We start from the raw sequence: 23,825 nt of genomic DNA, 5'->3' as shown, positions 1-23,825 counted from the left end.
AACAACAGTATAAATTAATCTGTCACACTAAATTCTTACAGTGGAATACAACACGCTACAACAATGAGAATAAATAAAACATAACTGTCTGACCAATATGGATAATTTCATGAGCATAATACTGAATGAAGAAAGCCAAGTAGTATATACTGTGTGACTCTATTTATATAAAGCCCCAACGCAGACAAAATTAATATATGTCAAGAAAGTGGTTACCCTTTGTGGGTGAGGTTAATAGCTAAAAGGGAATTTGAGAGGGGAGTGGGCTGGTGGTATTCTGTTTCTCGATATGAGTGCTGGTTACTTAGTGAAATTAATTTCACTGTCTACTTATAATTTGTATACTTTTCTGTATATAGATTATACTTTAATAAAAATTGAAACCTGTACAAAGAGACACTGAAGAAGACCTAAGTAAATTGGGAATATACCAAAGTGATCAACAGATCCAGGAAGTGCCAATACCCCAGCAGGTTTTGTTTTTTTTTCTGGTGGGACTTGGCGAGCTTGTTTTAAAATGTATGTACACAGAAACACAAGTGCTAAGATTAGCAGGGCCCACTTGCAAAAACACTGGCTGGAAATAGTGTGCCAGCTACTGTAAAACCACATAAGATAGTAGGTCAATGGAATCACATAGACAGACTAGAAATAGACATTTAAATTTGGGAACTTGATATGTGACAGATGATACTTAATACCTATGGCAAAAGGATAAATGTTTCAATAAAAAGTTCAATTAGAGACAACTGGTTATTTATACGGTAAAATGTGAAATTGGATCTCTATATCACACCATACACAAAATAAATTACAGGTGGATGAAAACCCAGGAGTGAAAGGCAAAACTATAAAGCTTTTATAAAATAATATAGAAAACATTTCATGACTCCAGGTTGGGAAAAAATTTCTCAAACAAGACATAAAAAAAGCTTAACCATAAAAGAAAAGCTTAATAAATTAGGTTCTAATAAAACAAAAACTTCTATTCATTTGAAGCCACCATAGATAGAGAGACTGGAAAGAGAGATTATAGAATGGGAAAAGATCTTCCCAACACACATAACTGACAAAGTAACAGCAGACAGGGCATCTGCAAATCGAAGAGAAAAGACGGACAGGAAAAACCAAGGCAAAAGACTTGAACAGAAGTTTTATCGAAAGACAATTTCCAAACAGCCAACAAATGTATGGAAAGGTGTGCAACATCACTATTATGAGCAAGGAAAACATGTTAAAACATCAATGAGATACCATTACAATCTTATCAGAAGGGCAAAAATAAGAAGTGACAAAGATAGGGAGCAATGGGAGCTATCAAACAATGCTGGTGTTCATGTAAATTGGAAAACAATTTTTATAGTACAATAAAGTCGAAGATGCACATACCCTAGAATTCAGCAATTGCACAGCTGGGTACATGCCTTGAACATGTACTCTTTTATGTGTCCAATACAGTATATGATAAGAATAGTCAAAGCAGCATTATTTGTAACAGGCAAATCTGGAAACAACCTAAATGGTCATCGGCAGCATAGGATACATTCACACAATAGAATACTATTTGGCAATGAACATGTATGAATGGCAGCTCACATACAGTGGGGCTGAATTTCAAATGTAACAAGTAGTGGATTCGCTGGCCTGTCCAGATCCCCTTTTCCAGGCCAGTGTGCCCACCCCTCAGCTCCTGCACGTGTTCATTGATAATGGCTCACAATTGGCCACTGCTCCAGAAAACTGCCCTTGGCCTAAAGGGGACCTACCCTCCACCACACCCTGGCCAAAGGCTTCTTAGTGACACGCAGTCACAGTATCTCAGTAGGACTAACACTGTGATGGTATTCATATTCCAGAGCTCCCTTGGGGTCAGGTTGAAGTGAGATCTCATCATTACCTAGTTCCTGGCCCTGCCCGGTCCTGTGTCCCTCCCCATCTCTCCCCTGACGTAGACCTGACTCCCTGTCCTTGCCTCTGCATGTGAGGAATCCAACCGGAGACATATTGCTACACTAGAGAGAAAAACGCTATAGAATACATGTATTATGCTGCACATACGTGGCAAACAAAGGAAAGTGAAGACATGTTTAAAAGTCAGGATAGCGTTTGCCCTGCGAGCTGCGATCAGGGAAGGTACACAGGGCTTCTGGTCCCAGCAATGTTCTCTTTCTTGACCTGCCCTGTGTCTGCATAAATGTTTACTTTATAATTATTATTTACTGCATATGCATGTTTTATGCACTATTTAGTATGTGTCGTATACACACAGGGAAAAATTTCCAAGTAATTGAAGTTTCTTTTTAGTTTTCAACTTCAATAAAAATGTATTTCCTAATCAGAGAAGATGAACTGTTCAGTTTCTGCTTTCTTACATTCGTTGAGATTTTCCTTGTATCCTAATATTCATTCAAGGCTTATAACTATTTCATGTATCGTATTTGTCAATAAAATATGCTGGATTTATATGTAATTCTATATCCATTAATTTAATAGTAGTATGTTTTCTATGACTGCAGGAAAAAATTATCCCAAAATTTAGTAGCTTAAAACAGTTTTTGGCTTGAGCGGTTGTAGGGGCTGCGGGAGCCTGAAGGTGGAGTCTGCAGCTCCTCTGCCCGGGCTGCGGAAATGCGCTGGTCGTGGAGGAGGGACAGGGCTGCCTCCGTTTAGCCTGCAACACCTGCCCCTATGTGCGCATCACCAGCAAGGAGACAAATCGCAAGTATCTGAAGCTGAAAGAAGTGGATGATGTACTTGGTGGAGAAGCTGCCTGGGAGACTGCTGACTCTGCAGAGATATGTTCCACACTTGAACATCCTTGCGCCTACTTCATGCCGCTTCAGACCTGCTCTGCACACGAGCCATTGACAACCTTCTGCAAGTGCCGCAATGCTCGGTGTGGACACCGCCAGAGGGACTACGGCTACGCTGGATCAGCTGCATCAGCGTTCGTTTACCTTATTCCCCAGAGTGGATTTCCAGCTGGGAGCCATCACTGTGTGTCCTGAGGGTCTTTGCCGGCGCGAGGGAAAGCTAATGCTTTTAGGGTTGTTGGCCAGGGTGTCAGGAAATGGATAGCCCCTCTGCCAGTCAGTAGATGGACTCATTAATGTCAAGGGAGTTTCTGTTTTGGGGGAAGATCATCCACAACTAAGTACACTTTGTTTAAGGTCATGTTCATTCACCTTTTATATTTATTGGGCAATTAACATTCTTTTACCATGAACCAATACTCTTAAATATTTACATCATCTGCACAACTGAAAAAGTAAAACTTATTTAGTACATCAATTGTTTCTAATTATTTAACTGTTAATTACAAACTCATTTAATCAAAATTTATTCTGAATATTTAGTTAAAATGAAAAGTTAAACAAAGGACCTTTCTTATGTCATGTTTTCTGTGGGTCAGGAACTTGGGTGCAGCCTACCTGGGTCCTGTGGGTCTCTCCGAGGACGCAGTCCGGTGCTGGCTGGGGCTGCAGCCACCTCAAGGCTGCACTCGGAAGACTCCACCTTCAAGAACGCTCATGCGGTTGTGGAGGATTCAGTTCCTCGTCATTTGTTGCACGAAGGGCCGGCTCCTTGCTGCCTGTTGGCAGGCGGCCTCCTTCAGTTTTTTGCCATGTAAGCCTCTCACAGCATGGCAGTCGGCTTCCATAGGGACAGGTGAGCGAGGCAGAAGCCAGAGTCCTTTTGGTTACTTAATCTAGAGTGCGTTCTGCTATATTCCACTCATTAGAAGCAAGTCTCTAGGTCTAGCTCACACTTGAAAGGAAGAGATTACACAAGGGCATGAAGACCAGGAGACAAGACACTTTGGCAAATCTATGAGAAGCTGTCTACTGCACTGATAGAGCTCACCAGCTGGCTTCTCCTTTGTTGCTTTGGAGAATCTCTAACCTTTGTTAAATAAATAAAATCCTGACCGATACTCACCCTCGATACAGAGTTTCGCATGCACAAAAGCAGCCAGATCACAAACCAACATCTAACAGCCAGAAATTGTTGTTAAGACTTTGGAGCTTGTACTTTAAAAACTGTTCATTTTTTTCTGGCCACAATACCATTTTACATATGGGAGGTATCTTTTGCAGCCGCTAAACCTGTTGTTGAACATCTGTTTGAGCTGCCCTGGGGTCCACTGCATGTCTTTTCTGAGGTGCCTCTAAGGCCCTCAAAGTGAATTGTAGGTCGGTATCATAGGCTATGCCTAAAAACAGGCCATCGGAAATAGAAATATATTTAAACAAATATCTTATTGTCTATTTGATCTACCTTTGATTGATGGTGGGGCATGAAAATCATCCAAGACAATAAGGAATTTTTTCACTTTTCTGGTTTTAGTGCTTTTTTTCCCTTTGTACTTTATCATATTGTTTGGTCAAAATAAGTCCATGCTGTAAGGTGTTCACTACTGATTGTATCTTATAGCCACAGATTGACTTTTTAACTGTTTAAAACTTACTGCCTTAAGTTCTACTTTGCCTGATATTACTTTAAAAAAATTATAGTTCACATAATTAAAAGTCTCTAAAATAATTTTTAATTTTTATTTATTGATTATTGATATATATATATATATATATTCTTTTTAAAGAGGGAAAAGAAGACAGGGAGAAAGAAAGAGAGAAAGAAAGAGACAGAAACATCGATTTGTTGCTCCACCCATCCATGCCCTCATTGGTTGATTCCTGCATGTGCCCTGACCAGGGACCAAACGCACAACGTCAGTGTATCGAGAGGACCCTCTACCTGAGCTCCCTGGCCCAGGCTGCCTGATAGTACTTTTTGTTCACATTTGAAGGATAGAATTTTGGTTCCATTGTAGCTTTCGAGGAGGATCATTTTATTTTGGGTGTGCCAGTCATGACCAGGAAGTCATTGCACTTGGTTTTTTTAAACTTAAGTGGTAATTCTCTGGGTCATTTTTAATTTAGGGAATTAAAGAAGCCTTTCCCAATTCATCACAAATTGTGTTGCATGGCACTTAGTGTTTTTATATGCTATTTTGTGCCCACAAGAAACTGATGTTGGCAAGCAACTTCATTGTTTGCTTGGGTGCCTGTACAGTGCACTTAGATTAATCTTCTTATTAGATTAATCTTAAACATCAATTTTTTTTTATTTTGAGCTCTGCTGTGTTAAAATCTATGCCCATACTGATGCATCTGGTAACATTTGCATTGCATTATATTATTTTTAACTACTAATTTGTCCTGTGTTTCCGGTTGGATTCTAAGCATTTTCTATGAATTAAGAATCCATGTGAACTTGACTTAAAAATACACTTTCTTATTAGATTTGATTAGAATATGCTTTATTGTTCCTTACTGGTTTTAGCATTTAGGTAGCAAAAAGAGAAAAAAAGTTAATTTCTTCTTCTCTCATACACAGAGTATATGTAACTAGAGCATGATGGATTGATTCTAAATGCCTTCCCTTAAGTACACAGTTTTTTCAAAACTCTCTGGAAGGTTGAAATTTTCACCTTGCTGAGATCAGGTGAGATCTGTTGACTCGTTTCAATGAGTTACACAATTGTAGGAAAAGGCAGGGAGAGCAAAGCCCTAATTACAGTCTCACCCCTTACCTGTAAGCTCAGCTTTCCTCTGCCTGGAAGCCCTACTGGAAATACCCAGACTGGCAATTCTAGCCTCACTCACGAGAGGAATTACAAGAGAAGGCATGAAACTCTCTGTGCCAGGGAGACAAGGCTGTTTTCACAATGTCAAAACCGCCTAGTAAACGAACTTTTTAAATTGTTAATTTTGTTCATTACGAATTGCTATTTCCTGGATAAAATTGAAACAATTTCCATAATTTCTTTGACAGTAGGAATAAATAGGGACCAAAAATTTTTTCTCCTGCATGTATTATTTTCACCTTTGGGTGGCCTAAGAAAGAAACCCTCATATGCTAGAGTGAGAACATTCTTCATCAGGCAGAGAGGACTCTCTGACCAGGTCATAGCAGCCTCTTATCGAAGATACTTATCTTTGGGGGGAGATTATGCAAGAGAACACCTTTTATTCAATATATACTGATAACATGCTTATAGTCCTTGAACAGCACATGCTAGTTATTGGTGAAAAAAGGAGAAAAGAGTTGAATATCTGGCCCTCAAATCTTTTAAGGCCTGGAAACGAAGGTGAAAAGATGTAGTGCATCTCTAAAAATACACTAAAAGTTCAAATAACAAAAGCTTAAAAACAGCTTTATATGTTTTAATGGAGATTTCTATTCCATTGAGAGCTAAAAAATATTACTAAACCTCTAATGGAATCTTTGGTAATGTTTTTGTGAGTGAATGCCCTTTTCCTTGACAACAGAACAACCGTCAGGCTGAGGCCCAATCAGCATCCACAGGAGGCTGAAGAAGGAGCCCATCTCAGGGAGCTGCTTTCCCTCTGTGGGCCCAAGGCTTGTCCCTGCCATCAGTGCTCTGGGCATGTGAAAGAATCAGGGGTGGCTGCCCCGGTGTAGTTCTTAAGGCTGGAACTGCCTTAAGAACATTACAGGTAAAACACTCCTGGGAGTCAGGTGTGAGTGATTAGATCTGAGAACCAGAAGTCAGAGAAACATTATGAATGAAGTCTATCGCATTATTTTATTTTCTGGTCTATTTTTTCTTTCCTTGCCTTGCCTTGCCTTGCCTTGCCTTCCCTTTCCTTTCTTCCTCTCTCTGTCTTTGTTTTGCATGTATCAGTGATTCTCACATTTTAACATATATGAAAATCACCTGGCAGACTTGTTAAAGCACAGCTTGCCGGCCCCACCCCCAGAGACTCTGGTCCAATAGTTCTGGGTGGGGCCAGAAAATCTACATTTCTATTTATGGGATTCCTTCTCTGCCCTAAACTTTCATGACTACCTGGCCCAGTCAGCCTTTGATGGATTTATGAACAAAAAGAACATTCCAAACAGTTGGCCCTCTATGAACGTGGCTGGGAAACATATAACTAAAGTCTAGAGATAACCCAGAAACTTCACTGGATTCAGTGCTGCAATCTTTTCTCCAGATACACTACAAATGTTAAAAAGAAAGAAAGAAAAAAAAAAGGAAAAGAAAAAAAGAGTTTTTCAGAATATTTCCTTTGCTTAACCCATTCCTGAATATATTGAAACTTTGAAACTAAGAAGCAGAAAATGGTCAGACATCTGCAACTGGAAGACCAAAAGGCATGACCGAGTCATACTAGGTTGGAATCCTTCTCATCAGCCTACCTATTAAAAAGCTGTGCAATCTACCCTCCCTCTCCACTGCTCGAATTCAGCAGCTCCTCACCTCTTTCCCTCCCTTGCAGGAGGGCACTCCTGGGCCTACATGTAGGGTGTCTTTGTGCCCCTACAAATAGAAAGATCATAAGAAGGGGCCCTTTCCTCTGAGCTGATGCCAGGAAAGTAGGGCTGGGGCTGCACCTGAGTCCCCGCTGACTTTTTTAGCCAGCACCCTGGTCTAGTGCTCTCAGTGCACGGCATGGGGCCCAGCATACCCATGTTCACCCATCTGGTGTCCCCATCTGCCCCAACCACAATCCATGCCACCAGGATGATCTTCCTCGAACTCCATCCTGATAGCACCCTGGCTTCAAAGTCTCCACTGATATCCAGGCCTCACAGAGCTTCAGCCCGTCGCCCCTGCACCCAATGCCCTTTGCTATGTGAGACGTGCCTCTATTTTCAGCTTCTTTTCCAGCCACCTGTGCTCATAATTCCCAAGTTCTGACAAGGGGGCTACTAACAGAACCCAGACACGCCCCTCTCCTTTATGCTTGTGCGGCTTGGCACACACCATTCTTTAGCCTAGAAAGACTTCCTCCATGCCTTTTCCCTTTGTTTGCTTGGTGCATCCATTTCTATTCATTCTTTTAAAAAAATAATTGTAGGGGGGAGGTAGGAAGGGGAAGACAAAAAATAATTTCAGGTAAAAGAAATATGGACTTAAACCCTGGCCGGTGTGGCTCAGTGGATTGAGTGCTGGCCTGCCAACCAAAGGGTTGCCGGTTCGATTCCCAGTCTAAGGCACATGCCTGGGTTGCAGGCCAGGTCCCCAGTAGGGGTGCACAAGAGGCAGCCACACATTGATGTTTCTCTCTCTCTCTTTCTCTGTCCTTTCCCCTCTCTAAAAATAAATAAATAAAATCTTTTATTTAATATTTTTTAAATATTAAGTTTTCAATATTAAATTTAATATTAATATTAAATGCAAATTCTTTGCATTTTCCAAGTTTTATAAAATATTTTAAAACTTGGAAAATGCAAAGAATTATGTAAAAAATGTCCATAAAAAAGGTAACTGTGGTTCACATTTTGACTTATTTTTTCAAGGTATTTCCTATGCATATATATTTATGGATCATATTCAGTTTGTATCATGCTTTTTTTTTTAACCTACTGTTATACTGTAAGCTTTCTTCTTAGTTTTAAAAAATTATTTGAAAACATTTTACACTTGATCTTAGCCAGAAGGTCGAGAAGCGATTGAAAACATTTTAATGGCTGCATAATTTTCATATGTTTTGGGGTCTGTATATGTATATATTCAAAGAGTTTGTTTAATTCTTGATTTTGTCATTTAAATGGTTTCCTTTCCATTTGTTTGTGCTATTATATGTAATGCTACAAAGAAGAGTTTTGTGCATAACTATGTCAGCCCCTCTGATTATTTTCTGGGAGAGAATTCTAAAGTGGGGTTACTGAACACTTTTAGGCTCTTGATGTACGCTGTCAGGTTGCTTTCAAGAAAGGGTGGACACGTTTAGAAACTCACCAGAGGAATATTCATGCTGCTCTAACTTAATAGCAGCCTCTGCTTTTGAGAGTTATACCTTCGGTTTTTTTGTTTGGTCTTTGAGAATTTGATTTTAATTTTGCATTTTTCTCATTAGGCAGGAATTTTTTCTACATTTATTAACTACACGTATTTCCTCTTATGTAAATCATATCTTTGTATCCTTGGTCCAGTTTTCAACTGAAGTCAAAATTCCTACTCATTTTAAATACTTGACTTTAGAATCTTCCCACTGAGAAATTCCGACAGTGCTCCACTCAGCCCTAGTGGAGGCCTCTCCTCTTCTAACAGGACTGTGTGCACATTCACTGCTGGGGCTTCTACCCCCCACTGTAACGGTTTACATGCCTGTCTCCCCCACTGCACACAGTGGGGCCAGCCCTGAGTCCTACGTCTTCTTTTCCTCAGCACCTAACCCACTGACCGGCACAATGTGTGTGTCAGTTAAGACTTACTTAATGAGCTAATGAATAAATCAGTGAAGATCAGTGAAGAGCTGACTTTTCAACTTACCATGAATTTCATCAGGATAGCATATCTATATTTTGTGTTAAAGAGAAAGGCCCAATAAGGCCTTGGATAAACCTGCGCTGACTTGATGGAAGTAATATAAATGCTAGTGAAACCTCCTATTAAACTGCTAGAGAAGGAAATACTGCTGGAACTGTTTATTCAAAAAAGAAAACTAAACCCTTTTTGTGAAGAAAAATAATTACCTCTGCAAAATATTATAAAGTTCTGTTTATTGATTTGTCTGGGATCTTTTCAAATTACCTTGACAATTATCATAACACACCTTCCAAAAGGAAAACACAAAAAAAATACTTCCTCTGACAATAAAACACATATTTACTTACTCATTAAATATACAGATGAAAATTAAACTTTAAAAATGACTGCATTTTTCATCACATCATACTCTCAAATTACAACTCATATATTCCTAATTTGGCCATTTCACAGTGTTGCTATACAAATACACATACCTTAATAAATTTAATTAAAAAAATAGTGGCTAAATATATATATATATATAATTTTAAAAAAAAACAACACACACACACACGTCCAGGTTAACGCCATCACTGATGTAAACCTGAGGTGAAGATGGGGTTGCTGCTAAGCTGGCAACAGGCAGATACTCTTATCTTTGGAAGGGATGGCTGAATAGGGGTCTCAGGTCTGCTCACATATGGTGGGCTTTCCCTCTCAGAGTCCGCATGTGTCAGGGTGCAAAGGGACTCTAGGGACGCTGCAACCCCGCCAATGGTCCCCCCATCTGTTCTTTCAGCAAAGGTAAACGTTTTTACCTGCATGCTGGGTATAGAGTCTCTGCTTTGGTTGAACAGCTGCAGCTGTGTTTTCCCCACTTTTCCCTTTTGGTCATAGTGTTGCTAACCTTTGTAAACATTTAAATGTACAATTCAAGTGCTCAGTTGTGCTTCATCTGAGCCCATCCTGTTCCAGTTTTAAATGTGCACAGCTCTCCTGAACCTCAATAAAATCTCATTGTCTCCATCAAGAGCAGAATGTGGCTGTTAATAGGAAGATGTGAAGGTCATTGCCATCACCCTCAGCGGAGGCTGACTGAGTGCTGGGCAGGCTAGCTGTGCTGAATTCCCGGCTGCTTCCCACAGCCACAGGTAGTAAACACGTCTCTCTGGTTAAGTCTCACATCACTGTCTTCCAGGAAGCATAAACCCTTCTTCCCCCCAAATCCATTTATCCGGTAAACCTATGAAATGCAGGTGCCAAAAATTGAAACAATATTTTGTAGCCACACCCAAATTTTGATTCTTACTGATATCTTTGCCTCAATACACAGGAACCTGGGTTTCAAAAGATAAAACTTTTTCTTCTCTGGGTGATGGGCGTAGTCACATCATGCCTGATAATCTGCTGATGTATAGCTTTGCCTCTCCACGTGACTCAGTGACACCTGCTGACAGCGGCCGGGGAGGGCCCCTCCACACACCTGACTTGGCTGTATTTCACACCTCACTTCTCTGAGGGGCATTTATACTTCAGGCATGCTTAGAATGTTTGGCAAAGAAAATTAAATTTTGATAAAACATAAACAAATCAGCTTTCACTGGAAATGAATAAGAAATTTTAAGACCACTCATCAGATAACTGTAAACAGTCATGTTTCTACTGGATTTAAAAAAAGGCCCAGAAGTCCCAAGACCTCTCTAAAAAATTAGGGACACCAAGTACAAACGTTGGAACAATTACTACCGCGATTTTCCACCGGTGTGCCGCAGGAGGCAGTGTTGTGCTGCGAGAATTTTTAAAACCTGCCATACCTGACTATTTAGTCAGGGGCACTGACTTCTTTCCCTTTAGATTGTTGAAAAAAAAATGACAACAGCCAACACAATAGCTGTTCAGTGTGAGTGAATCAAAATTATAACTTTTTTTGTCAGATCGGGAAAAAATATATTTTTTGTGAGCTGCAGAATTTTAGTAATTCATTTGCACGTGTCATGAGATGAAAAAGATTGAAAATTGCCAAATTAATATTGTTGCTTTAAGACTTTTTAAGAGCATTTAAAATATATGAAATTTTAGTTGTTTTTAATACCTTGAAATGAAAAAATGTACCTAACTGGTCCATGAATATAGAGTGACAATACCTTGTTAAGATATGAAATACTTTTGAAAATACATTTAGATGTTTCATTATGGGAGATAACTTTTAAGGATTTAAATTGTAAGGATTTTTAAAAAATGTTTGAAAATCATAGTTCTGTGAGAGAAAATGTGATACATTTCTCAGCTTACCGGAGACTGTAAAGCAGTCACAGACTGGATTCCATGTTAGTTCGGCAGGAATTGCTATGCCAATTTCTATACATAAGAGGCCTGATGAAAATCTTGTGAAAAAACATCCGAAATACTGATGTTCTGAAAATGATGAAAATCCAAGGGTCCACAATTGAGATCACAGATATAAAACGCAAGGCGCGGAGGTCTTCAACTTCTTCAGAGGCTCCATTTTCCTTGGGCACAGCTTTAAATGCTCCATGGTAAGCACGATACTGTTTTAAAGGAAAAAAACATCATTATAATATGGAGAGGTTGGTGGAAGCAATACATTCTCTTACTTCACTTAGGACACATTACTTTTCTGTAAGAACATGGCAGATCAACTTGGAACATTCATTTTTCATATAAGCAGCTAAGGCTGCTGCAGCAGTGGGGTGCAAGTGAGGAGCCTAGAAGGTGCAGGCCTTAGTTGGGAGGCTCAGTGAAAGTGGGGGGCTCCTGGGAAACCCCCTCGAAGTCCCTGGAGGCTGTTCTACCCTGTTGGGCCCTGCAGAGGAAGAGCTGAGGTGGGACTAATTCAGTCCACTGAATGAATCCTTTACAAACAGGGTCACCATACTTCCATAAATACTGAGATTACCTTTCCATATTCTCTTCAGTTCTCCTCTTTTTCTTCTTCTGCTTCCTATCCTCTCTTATTAGTTAGCTCAGAAATAAGTCACGTGTACAGAGACATCAATGAAACAGCAGCTTTTTGTGGATGTGAAGAGAAAGGAAATACTCCAATGAAAAGACAGGAAATACTCCAACGAAAAGACAGAAGACTTTCAAAAGGACCTGTTCAACTCATGTAAACTACTTAATCTCCACATAGGTGGTTACCTTTCTGTGGTCACCACCCTTTTTTCAGGCTACGGGAAAAAACACGTGTAGAAATACAAGCCTACTTACCTTTGCCCATACCTATGCCCAGTCACTCCTATTGTCTTGATCCTCCCCAGGTCTCTGTGGCCCCCCCGCAGAGCCCTGGGCACCGCCTTATCCCGTGGCTTTTCCTGCCATTCAGCCAACACTGCTGCCCAGCCCAGCACTAGCGCTGCCTCCCACTCCATTGGAGGCCAGCCTTTTTCCTGATGCAGTTATATTCCCTGTGCCTACTGAGAGTCTAAATCCATAATGGGGCAAAATGGACCCTAATGGGACAGAAAATATGCAAACTTAACATTAGTGGGAGGGGATATGAATAAATAAATGCACAGACCAAACTCACTTAGGGCAATCAAGAAATATCTTCTGGAGATGTGTTTTCCCATAGTAATTGTTTCCTTACCTTTTTATTCTCTTTTCCACACAGCACTTCAGCAAGCTCAGCTACTTCCATCTAGTGCACTTAGGAAGACATACCTTAACTGGAAGCCGCCTCCCATTATCATTACTTAATAATACTAATAGTAATAATAATTTAATGCCCACGTTCCCAGGCCCTGTTCTAAGCATTTTACTTCAGAAACTTCATTTCTTTTTTTTTCATGTTTTTTTTTAAAGATGTTATTTATTTTTAGACAGAGAGGAAGGAAAGGAGAGAGGGAGAGAAACATCAATGTGTGGTTGCCTCTCTCATGCCCCCAACTGGGGACCTGGCCTGAAACCCAGGCATGTGCCCTGACTGGGAATCGAACTGATGACCCTTTGCTTCTCAGGCCAGCGCTCAATCCACTGAACCACACCAGCCAGGGCTGGAAACTCCATTTCATCCTCACAAAAATCCCATGAAGGAAGTACAACCATTGTCTCCATTTTACAGATGTGGAATTTGATTGCATGCCCCACCTACCTCCTTTCAGGGTCAACCTCAAATATTACCCCCTTCAGGGAACCCCAGTAAAATAGTGGCTGAGCACATCAGCTTCAGATTCTGACTCTGGGCTACACAGAGTCCTCTCGTTGGCTGTGTGACTTCAGGCAATTTTTTCCATTTCCTCATCTATATAACGGGTATAATTGTACTTACCTTCCAGGATTGTTATGAAATTTAAATAAGACGGTATGAGTAAAACTTTTACAACAGGTCCTAGCATATATTGACAACTCAATAATTAACTATTATTATTTTATTAATTAGGAGTGAGTCCTTTCCTTCTGTAAACTCCCTTAAGGGCCTAATCATTCCCTCCCACCCCAATATTATAGCTTATGTGGCAAGATGTTTGTGTTTTTCATTTTATATCTCCACAGTGACTTACAGTGTTTTGAATGTTGTAGGCAATAAATATGTGTCATATGGATAAATGGATGACAATAAGCTATGTGCTCTAGTTAATTTAAAAAGCAAATACTTTATATGAGTTTGTCTTTACATTTGCTCCTTTCTCCTCAAAGTTCAGTGCAGCAAAATGTAACTCCAACTATTTTTAAATACCTGATTAGCTGGGATCTGGATAATTTAATGGTACTGATGTAATTAAAACAAATCATTTTTATTTTTAAGCAGTTTTTGTCCAAGCCAATCCTATTGTATATTATTAGGTTAATTGTATTTTCAAGTTACCTCATTTGTAATAGAAATGTAGTGATCTGCACCTGGACTTTTAATGTAATGTAATTTGTTTATTTTTATATTTTGAGTTTACTAAAAATATGACATTCATTTATGACAGTGATCAAAGTACATATTCTATTAATTATTTAAAAATATAAATTTGAACACAATTTAGACTTTTGAAAAAATTTCTGTTCACCAATACTATTCTCTAGAATATACTTTATAAGCTGCTTCTATAAGAGAGGCTGAGATGATGAATAACATCAGAATATGCACCTGGCATTTTTTAGGTAGGTGGATTTACACAGAATCATTGTGAGTAGAGCGCCCTCTGTCGGAACTAGGAGTCCTCGAGAAAATGTTGCTGTTGAGAACACTGGAGCCGTCTCTTGTCCGGGTATTAGGGTTTTGGAGAGCTCCCTCAATTCTAAAGTCCTCCTCTATCCATCCCAGCCATCACAATACTCTGCCCTCTGCTCCATACCTTTAAATCCACTTCTGACCCTTTCCCCTGGGCCCATCTTTTGCCTCCCATTCCTTGCATGCCTCTAACAGCCTCCTTTGGAAGGAGTATCCCGCCCATTCTTTCTGCATCAAAATGAAACACACATACATACACAGTTTTCTCAACACACACAGGATGTCCCCTAGCACTTCTCTGACTCCATGGACTTCGATGTACAAAATTACTTATCTTTCCCTGGGTTCCATACCGCTCAACTATTCTATACATGAATAGATGTATAGATTCAATAGACTCAACAAAACTACACATGAATGTTCTCTCTTATCCACCCCTGCTCCTTACCAACCTGCAATACATTTTGGTTTTCTAATTGTGGATAACAATTTTGATGAAAATATGTTACCCACGTTGGAAAACGTGCTGCAAACTCCCCGTAAAGCTCATCCCATATTCGCTACACTTTCTTCCTACTGTATCAAATTGGAAATTTGAAAATTCAATCTAGTTAAGTATTGCGCTCTAATTCAGCATTACAGCAAAGTTAATTTAAAAAAAATCATACTCCAAAAAACTTTTCACCAGCTTAATGAAATACAATATTTATGCTACGAATAAGGTTTTTAAAAAAAGTTTTTCTCCCCCTCACTAAATCCATTCCTTGAAGAGTGAGTTTAAAAGTGTAAAGGTCTCCAGTACCCTTTCAATGTGTCAGCAGGGTCAAAATTATCTTCATAAAAAGGCCTTCTTTGCCTCTTTAACTTTCACTCTCTCACTGGTGTACAGTGAGTTCTATGGAGCTTACCTGCTGTGTGATGACATCATCACTGCCGTGGCTAATGGAATACTGGGTGTATTCTTGTGTTTTCTAGACCTTCCCAAGGTAGTGGCTTAGGAAATACATATGTGCATTTTCAGAGATTGTTCTCAGTACTTTCGTGTCCTAACCATGCTTTCCTTCTGCTTTACCTGCTAGAATCTCTGTATTTGATTATCACTCATTTAATAATTTTTGAAATCCCAGAGTTTTCCTGACACCTTTGCAAAAATACAAGAAGTACTTTTGGTTAACTTGTTTTGCAAGAATATTTTTAAATTTTTCTTATTTTTAATTTCTATTATGATAAATACTGATACACATAATCCACATAAACTAAAGCTCTTTGGGTCCTTAATAAATTTTAAGAGTAAAAAGCAGTCCTTAGACTAAAACAAGTTCGAGAACCACTGCCTTAGAATATAATGCTATCTCCTGGGGAGACCACGTTTCTTCATTTTCTATGTCCCGCAGGCAATAATAATAAATGGAAACAATGATTAGTGATAACAGTGACATTAATTTTTTGGGCCAGGTACCTGGCTACAAGATTTTATATATATATATATATATATATACATATATATATATATATATATACACACACACATATATATATATCTTTACAACTATCTTACAGAGCAAGTATGATTATCCTCATTTGAGAGAGATTATGGTTACAAAAGGTAAACAAGCTGCGATCATAGCTGGTAAGTGATGCAGCATGAGTCAAAACCATGTCTGATGCCGACTCCCTTATCCTTCCTAGTAAATGAGTTTCTGTGGAGAATGCTGCCTGCATTCCACGTCCTTGGAACTTTACATGGTTTTAAGGAAATCATTTTCAAATCCCTTATTTCCTCCAATCCTCACAATCCTGTCTGAGTTATTTAACTCCCCTTAGAGATGTGTCCAAATGCAGTATTCTTTCCACTGTATTATGCTGCTTTCTGCATTGTTCTTCCTGAAACACTCAAACTCAGGACATGATATCCCTGCAGTGGGCCACTGTCTGCTTCTGTCACAGCACAAGTGAGTAAGGCCGTTGCTTCAGAGTCGGGGTCTGCAAACATGTTCTGGAACGGACTGGACGGTAAATGTTTCCGATTTTATTAGCTAAGAAGCAAAAAGCAAATGTTTGGTGGGAACTTATATGAGGATAAAAACACATTTCCACAACTTTTATTGATGAAATTCAAAATGTAGTAATAATAACAGTTCTTCTGTAATACATGTCTACTAAGAAGAATAAAACTTCTTTTTTCTTGGAATAATTGGCTTAATTGGGGTTCATAGTTTGTGTGTCCTATCATCAAATTGAATGCAAATGTTCATCTGTAAAAACTGCTCTTAACTCCACCAGTGTACGAAAACAGCAGGCAGGATGGACTTGGCCTGTGGGCTGCAGCTGGCCAGCTTCTACTTTAGAGTGTGGTTCTCCAGATGTGATCCCTGGATCAGCAGCTTCCCCCTCACCCGGGGACTTGTTAAGAATGAGAATTCTTCAAAAAGCATCTGAATCGAAAACTGCGGGGAATGAGGCGCAGCCGTCTATGTTTTTAAAAGTCCTGCTGATGATTCAGAGTGCAGCAAAATTTGAGAACCACTACTAAATAGCTATACCTATATCCATATCTATTTATATAGATACAGATTTACTTCTTTAGTTTTGGGAGCTCTGATGCAAACTGCATGATGAAGGTACAGACAACCTTCCCCCCACCCCCACATTAAACCCTTCATTTAATGGAAAGTCACATTATATTTCACTTGCATCCACCCTTGAAAGTAACACCCCAAATTGCTACGTTGCCATAAGAAACTTAGCTTTCCTGTTCAGCGAAGTCTCAAGACTCCAAAGACCTTGAACTGGCAATGCATTTGTTTAAACGTTGTTCACGTTGAACAAGTACGGGGGGGAGGGGGGGGGAGAAGTGTAATATTGAAAAAGTTTCCTCAAGCCTCAGCCACACTGGTAGGAGTCTTGATGGGGACTGCAGGAGGAAATACTTCCAATGGAGGAGGTAACTCAATCTCCACAACCATCCCTATGAATACATTGAAACCCCGGATAATGGCTTCCGTGTCATCTCACCTGCCAAGTCAGAAACAAAACCAACCTGCCGAGACAGGTTATCAAAACACCTGTGGCTGAAACGTACTTCCACACCTGTCTGTCCAAACAGCCTCTCCGCCTCTGTCACCACTTCTGTCCTCGGCAGCAGCACCAGAAACAGCACCCGGACTCCTCAAAATTTACGTAGGAGTTTCGAAAAACTAAACCTATGCTTTTAGTCACTCACCTCTGCAAACCACTTCCGGCAGGATTACACCTTCCCTCATTCCCTTTCCATGCCAAAACGTGGGAGAACTCCCAGGTACCATTCGACTATTTCTGATGTGACTAAAATAAAACATTAACCAATCATCCAGAAGTAGGAGAGGACTCTCTTTGGCAAGGAGAAACCAAGTTCCGTCCCTGAAGGTTCTGAATCGCGAAAGTAACTCCAATTTCCCATAGGGAAGCAGAGAGGGGGGGATTGTGCCAACTGAACAAGTTTCGCGGGTCTACCGGTATACCGTCGGACTCGGTTTTTCCCTTGCTTTCCTTGACTTTCCCTCTTCTTGCTCAACAAATTGGGCTCTACCTCCTGGGGCTGAGGAGGGAGGGAACCCGATGTAGGGAGCGCAGCAGCAAGCCCTCTTGGCCCCGGGCGCAGCGTCTCTTGCGCCACGTCCAAAACGCTCCACCCTTCCTGCCCCGCACCCGCGGCGAGACGCGCTCCAGTTACCCGCAGCCTAGGCAAGGAGGGACTCACAGTTAAAGGCAGGGAGCACATGGTGAAGAGCACGGTCATGAGGGCCAGCAGCACGAGGTGATCCAGCTCCTCCAGAGGTGGCGGGGGCGCCTCCCGTTCACCGGCGCTGAGTTCCGCGCGGTCCCTGGCCACCGAGCGCTGGCGCTGGCGCTGCCGCAGCCGCCGGTGCATCGCGTAGAGGTTGCGCATGGCGCTCAGGTTGCACAGCACAATGGCGAGGACCAGCAGCGCCAGGATGCTGGCGTAGAGCACTGAGTAGCCCAGCACCGACGGCGAGCGCTCCTCGTGGGCCATCTGGATGAAGCACCACGTGCCGGGGCAGTACTGCACGAACTTCCCGAAGCCTGCGAAGGGCAGCGCGCAGAAAGCCAAGGAGAAGGTGCTCACGACGGGCGCCACCAGCGCGCCCCGGCGGAGGGTGATGTACTCTCGGTAGAAGAAGGGGTGTCCCAGGGAGAGCCAGCATTCCAGGGCCATGGCCAGGAGCTGCAGCGTCGAGGCGAGGCCGAAGAAAGACATACTAAAGGCGAAGGCATGGCACAGAGAGCTGCCCGGCGTGGACACCAGCCCCCACAGGCTCCGGTTCTGCGCGTAGGCTGCCAGCACGACGGGGCTCAAGAGGCACTTGCCCAGCAAGTCGGTGATGGTCAGGCCACACACGAGCACGTAGAAGACCGAAGGCGCCTGGCGCGGCGAGCGCAGTGGGCACGACCCCAGCCCCGAGCGCGCCAGCAGCCCCAGGGCCAGCAGGTTGCCCAGGAGGCCCGCGCTGAAGAGCACCCAGCCCATGGTCGCCGAGTAACCTTTCTCCACCGAGGTGGTGTTTTGGCAGCGGTAGAACGTCGGCTTCATGGTGGGCAGCGCGGCGGGCCAGAGTGGGGGCTGTGGGAGGGCCAGGGCTCCGGCGTCCGGGTGCCGAGGAGACCCCGGCCGCTCCGCGTGCGCCCCAGAAGGAGAGGCTGAGCCACAGAGGAAGCTCCGCCGGCCGCCGGGTTTGCTGACTGCAGGCACCTCCTATCTAAACTCTCGGTCACACCCCTCCCCGAGGGGCGGGATGGGTGGCCAGCTGTGCGCCGGGAGCTAGCAGTGTGGAGTCCGGAGCGCGGAGCAGCCGCAGCGGAGCGAAGAGCCTGTCCTTGACGCTCGCGGTCCTGACCGAGTACCCCCACCCGTTCTTTCAGCAAGGCAAGAGGATGACTAAAATGGAGGGGAAATTAAGCAGCAGCTACTAGGGAGGAGGGATGTGGGAGGTGGCGGCGGCCAAGAAGAACGCTGAAGATGAGGGCCGTGGAGAGGCTGAGAAGGGGCTTCCACTTAGTGTTCGAATTGGTGGGTTAAGGAGGCGTGCAGAACAGTTGCAAGACACGTAGGCCTTAGCTTGAATTCTCTTCTAGATCCGTGTCCCAGTGAACGTCGATCTTCATTGCACACGTGAGGAAACAGAGTCTTTGGAAGGTTAGTGATCTGCCCAAGGTAACCAGGCTAGTAAGCGGCAAAGCTAGACCTTGACCACTGGTCTTCTACTGAAAGAGTTCATCCGTCTTGGCTTCTCCTCCCAAGAGTTTGGCCAGACTTCAGGGAAGTGGCTGCAGGGAATATCAAGGGAGATGTTGGCCCTGGGTACCTTGCATCACAGTGGTTATGTAGACATGTGGGAGGAGTTTGGTTAAGAGCATCGATGCTGTCATCAGACAGACCTGGGTTCAAGTCCTAGTTCTGCTACTCACATCCTGTGTGACCCCGAGGGACTTAACGTCTTAAGAAGTAACATCAAGCCCGCCTGCTGGGCTCTTTTGTGGCATAGGGATAATATGGGAAGTGCTGATACATAAGAATTGCTTGGCACAATGCAATTGTGAGGATGTTTTAGCAAGGCTGTTTTAGTAGCTGATATTTAACTGCAGTTTTTAGCTTGGATTTTTGAAACCAGAAATAGGAGACTCGATATAGAGCTTCCTCACTCTGGTTTGTGACTACTAGAAAACCTTTCTTCCCTTTGGCTTTTGACTTGGCTGCCTCTAGAGACAAGGGAGTTTATTGTGATAAGTGTAATTTATTTCTTTAATTATCACTTGATACTCTGGGAAAGAAACTAGCTTTGTGTGTGGACTTTGAGTAGGATAACTGGGGCTGTATAGTGCATGGTCAAGTAGATAATGCCTTGGCTTGAAGAAGTGAATTTTTAGGCTCAGTGCCTGTTCTGATGGGACAAACTTAGGGAGAAAGCAAGACCCTTGAGCTTTGGAGGTGAAAGCCTGAAGGGTGGTCAGGGTGGCTGCCTCCAGCGGAAAGCCTGGCCAGTAATTCTGGCCATAGGGTGGAGATGAAGAGTCCAAGGTTTGAAATTAGATAGTTCTGAACTTGACCACCAGCTGTGTGGCCCTGGGTTAGTTTACTCAGTCTCACCGTTTGTTTCCTCATAGATAGAATATGGGACTTAAGCTGACCTCATTGTGTTATTGTGAAGTTCAGAAAGTGCAAAGCATTTGGCATAGAGTAATAATAATAATAAGAGTGAACATTTATAGGCCCTGGTATATGCTGGGTACTGTCTAATCTTTTTCTCACCCGGTCACTCAATTAATAGAAAGCCTTCCACACAGTTAGTGCCCTTGTCTTCCATCTTCTCTCTCCCATCCCACCTCTCACTGCTCCCTCCAGCTGCCAGGGAATAATATGGGTTTAGAAGAGCCTTACTTGAGTTGATGAAGTAAAAGAAGGAGAAGACCCTATAACCAAAAGACCCAAGAATCTGATGCAATCTGAGGTCTCCTCATCAGATGTCCACACACACACACACACACACACACACACACAGCTTAAACCATCCACAGGGTGTTCAGAGTTTCCTGAACTACCACTGTAGTGCCCAGAGGAGGCCCAATGACTGTAGATTCAGAATCCTCCTCTAAGGATATTGTAAGTGGTGTTCTCTAAAGTGTACCCACTCCAGCTCTCTGCAGCCTTACAGCCTTTACCATGGGTTTCTGGCCACTTTGCTGCCTGGTTTGCTCTTGTTCACCATGCCCTGTTTTCAGGCATAAGTTTGGAGTCCCCTGTCCTTCCTCCTAAGAAATATTATTTTACAACTTCACTGTTCAGCCAAGAAACGTATCATTTGTTCAAGTATGTTTTGAGCTCTCACTTTGTGCCAGGCATGGGGTGAGGAGTGTGGGCACTGAGGAGTACACAGCAAATAAGGGAAGGCAAATGACATGTTTTGGGACTTTTACATGGTTACAAATTTTCTATCAACTTTCAGAGTAACAATAAGTTTTTTTCTAAGAGGGAAACATTTAAAAAAATTGAGATGGCAAAAAATGTGGATTAATATTTCCCCTTTTCCTCTATTTATATTTTGCTTTTAAATTAAAAAAAGTTACAGTTGGTATTCAATATTGTATTAGTTTCAGGCGTACAGCATAGTGGTTAGAACGTTACATAACTTATGAGGCGATTTCCCAGGATGAGTCTAGCACCCATCTGACACCATACCTAGTTATTACTAGGTAATAAAGTATATTCCCTATGTTGTACTTTACAGCCTCATGATTATTTTATAACTGCCAATTTGTATTTCTTAATCTCTTTACCTTTTCCTCTCAGCCCCTAACCCCTCTCCATCAATTTGTTCTTTGTATTTATGAGTTTGTTTCTGTTTTGTTTAGTTGTTCATTGTCTTTTAGATTCCACATATGAATGAAATCATATGGTATTTTTCTCTCTGTCATATTCTGTCATTTAGCATCATACCCTCTAAGTCCATCTATGTTGTTGCAAATGGTAAGATTTCACTCTTTTTGTATGGCTGAGTAATATTTCATTGTATACAAGGCCCAGCGGAAATGACACCATCGAGTGTGGTCGGTGGGGCACATGACTGTCTTGCACGAGATGGACAGCAATTTGAACATTTCGCCTAAAATGTCATGTGCTGTGCTTGAGCATCTTATTGTTATGTCACAGAATTACATGCTTGTGATTTTGTAATAAAAGATTTGATATAGATTACCATCTCATAAAAAGGGGTGTTAGACCCTGTATATTTGCCACATCTTCTTTAGCCATTTGTCTACCAATGGACACTTACGTTGCTTCCTTAGCTTGGTCATTGTAAATAATGCTGCATGATGAACATGGGGGTCCATACATATTTTCAAATTAGTGTTTTGGGTTTCTTCAGATAAATACTGAGAAGTAGAATTGTTGGGCCATATAGTGAGGAGGGAAGTTTTAATGAAGTATGTTGGGCCCAGATACATGGTAAAATTATCTCCATTATCTGCAGAGCTGTACTAGGCTGCGTAACTCGGTTGTCAGACAAATCTTCTGGCATAATGTGAACAGACAAATTTGATTATATAATTATATTGTGGTTTTGTAAATGTGAAAACCTGATTCTTGCTTTATAGGGTCTCCCAATCTTTTGGTCAGCAAGAAATTCCATTCTAGGACAATTGTGATTGAACAACAATAAAAAATAAATACATTTTAAAAAAAGAAATTCCATTCTGCTATCTTTTGCTGTCAAAGTGAGAGAGATTAAATCTTCCAGAGATTCTGGGGAGTGGGTGTGTCTTGGCCAATCTCAGTCGACACCTCTGTTTCCATGCGCACATCAGATCACTATCTCTGTATGTTCAGGAATTGAAGAAACATACTGACAATTTAGCTGTGTTATAGTTTAAACTGTAAATGTCAGCATGAAATTGTAAAAATATCTATGGATGGCCCTGGTCTGATGACTCTGTTGGTTGGAGCATCGTCTGTAAACCAAAAGGTCATGGGTTCGATTCTCAGTCAGGCCACATGCCTGGGTTGCAGGTTTGGTCCCTAGTCAGGATGCATACGAGAAGCAATTGATTGATGTTTCTCTCTCACACTGATGTTTCTCTCCCTCACTCTCTCTCTCCTTTCCCCTTTCTTTAAAATCAATAAGCATATATGTATGTATACATATAATATATATATATAAAAAACAAAGTCTGTCCAGAAAATATCTAGCCATGTACTATGAAAAATGGAGACACTTATTGAAGAAGAAACACAATACAAGAAACATTGTACATAGGACAATGATGCCTCAGTCCCCTTCAAAGTAGGCACTTGGGACCTCACACAGTTATCCCAGCATCTCTTCCACTGTTCAAAACACTCTGAAAAATCCTTTGTTGGAATCTGCCCCATTGTAGTTTCTTGAATTTCACTGACAGTCTGAAATCTCTTCCCTTTCAAAGATGATTTTAGTTTTGGAAAAATCCGGAAATCACAGGGTGCCAAATCTGGGCTGTAGTGGGGCTGAGTTATCTGGGTGATTTGATGTTCCGCCGAAAAACTCAGCACAAGATGTGATGAATGAGTGGATGTATTGTGATGAAGCTGCCACTCACCAGTTGCCCACAACTGTGGCCATTTTCCTTATATTGCATCTCTCAGCCAACGTAGAACCTTGTGGTAGTACTCCTTATTAATTGTTTGGCCTGGAGGGGCATACTTGTGGACAGCACCTTCCCAATCAAAAAATACGGTTAACTGGTCTTGATCTTGCTGAGACTTTGCCGCACTTTCTTCAGGCGTGAAGAACCAGGTGACTTCCATTGGGATGACCAGGCCTTGTTTCC

The 23,825-nt window shown here is 41.8% G+C and overlaps 2 protein-coding genes across 2 annotated transcripts; one reads left to right on the top strand and one right to left on the bottom strand.

Moving 5' to 3' along the window:
- Positions 1 to 1,519: 1,519 nt before the first annotated feature.
- On the top strand, positions 1,520 to 3,008 carry LOC123480442 (DNA-directed RNA polymerase III subunit RPC10-like). Its single transcript, XM_053928972.1, has 2 exons — positions 1,520 to 1,620; positions 2,594 to 3,008. The coding sequence occupies exons 1-2, from the start codon at positions 1,520 to 1,522 to the stop codon at positions 3,006 to 3,008; spliced, it is 516 nt and encodes a 171-aa protein (XP_053784947.1).
- Positions 3,009 to 9,538: 6,530 nt separating this feature from the next.
- On the bottom strand, positions 9,539 to 19,189 carry PTGDR (prostaglandin D2 receptor). Its single transcript, XM_024567495.4, has 2 exons — positions 18,205 to 19,189; positions 9,539 to 11,835 (listed from the first exon to the last, which is right to left on the bottom strand). The coding sequence occupies exons 1-2, from the start codon at positions 19,054 to 19,056 to the stop codon at positions 11,596 to 11,598; spliced, it is 1,092 nt and encodes a 363-aa protein (XP_024423263.2). The 5' UTR covers positions 19,057 to 19,189; the 3' UTR covers positions 9,539 to 11,595.
- Positions 19,190 to 23,825: the final 4,636 nt, after the last annotated feature.

This window comes from Desmodus rotundus, chromosome 7 (assembly GCF_022682495.2).
Source record: "Desmodus rotundus isolate HL8 chromosome 7, HLdesRot8A.1, whole genome shotgun sequence".
NCBI lineage: Eukaryota > Metazoa > Chordata > Mammalia > Chiroptera > Phyllostomidae > Desmodus > Desmodus rotundus.
Note: the sequence above shows the minus strand (reverse complement) of the source record. Positions and strands in the feature narration are given on the sequence as shown.

Bases quoted from the DNA above. Each gene is read 5' to 3' on its own strand.
- LOC123480442 (XM_053928972.1), top strand. From the start codon at position 1,520: ATGGTCATCGGCAGCATAGGATACATTCACACAATAGAATACTATTTG. The intron at 1,621-2,593 runs GTAACAAGTAGT...GGGAGCCTGAAG, and splicing joins AGTGGGGCTGAATTTCAAAT to GTGGAGTCTGCAGCTCCTCT.
- PTGDR (XM_024567495.4), bottom strand. From the start codon at position 19,056: ATGAAGCCGACGTTCTACCGCTGCCAAAACACCACCTCGGTGGAGAAA. The intron at 11,836-18,204 runs GTGAGTCCCTCC...CCTTTAAAACAG, and splicing joins TGTGCTCCCTGCCTTTAACT to TATCGTGCTTACCATGGAGC.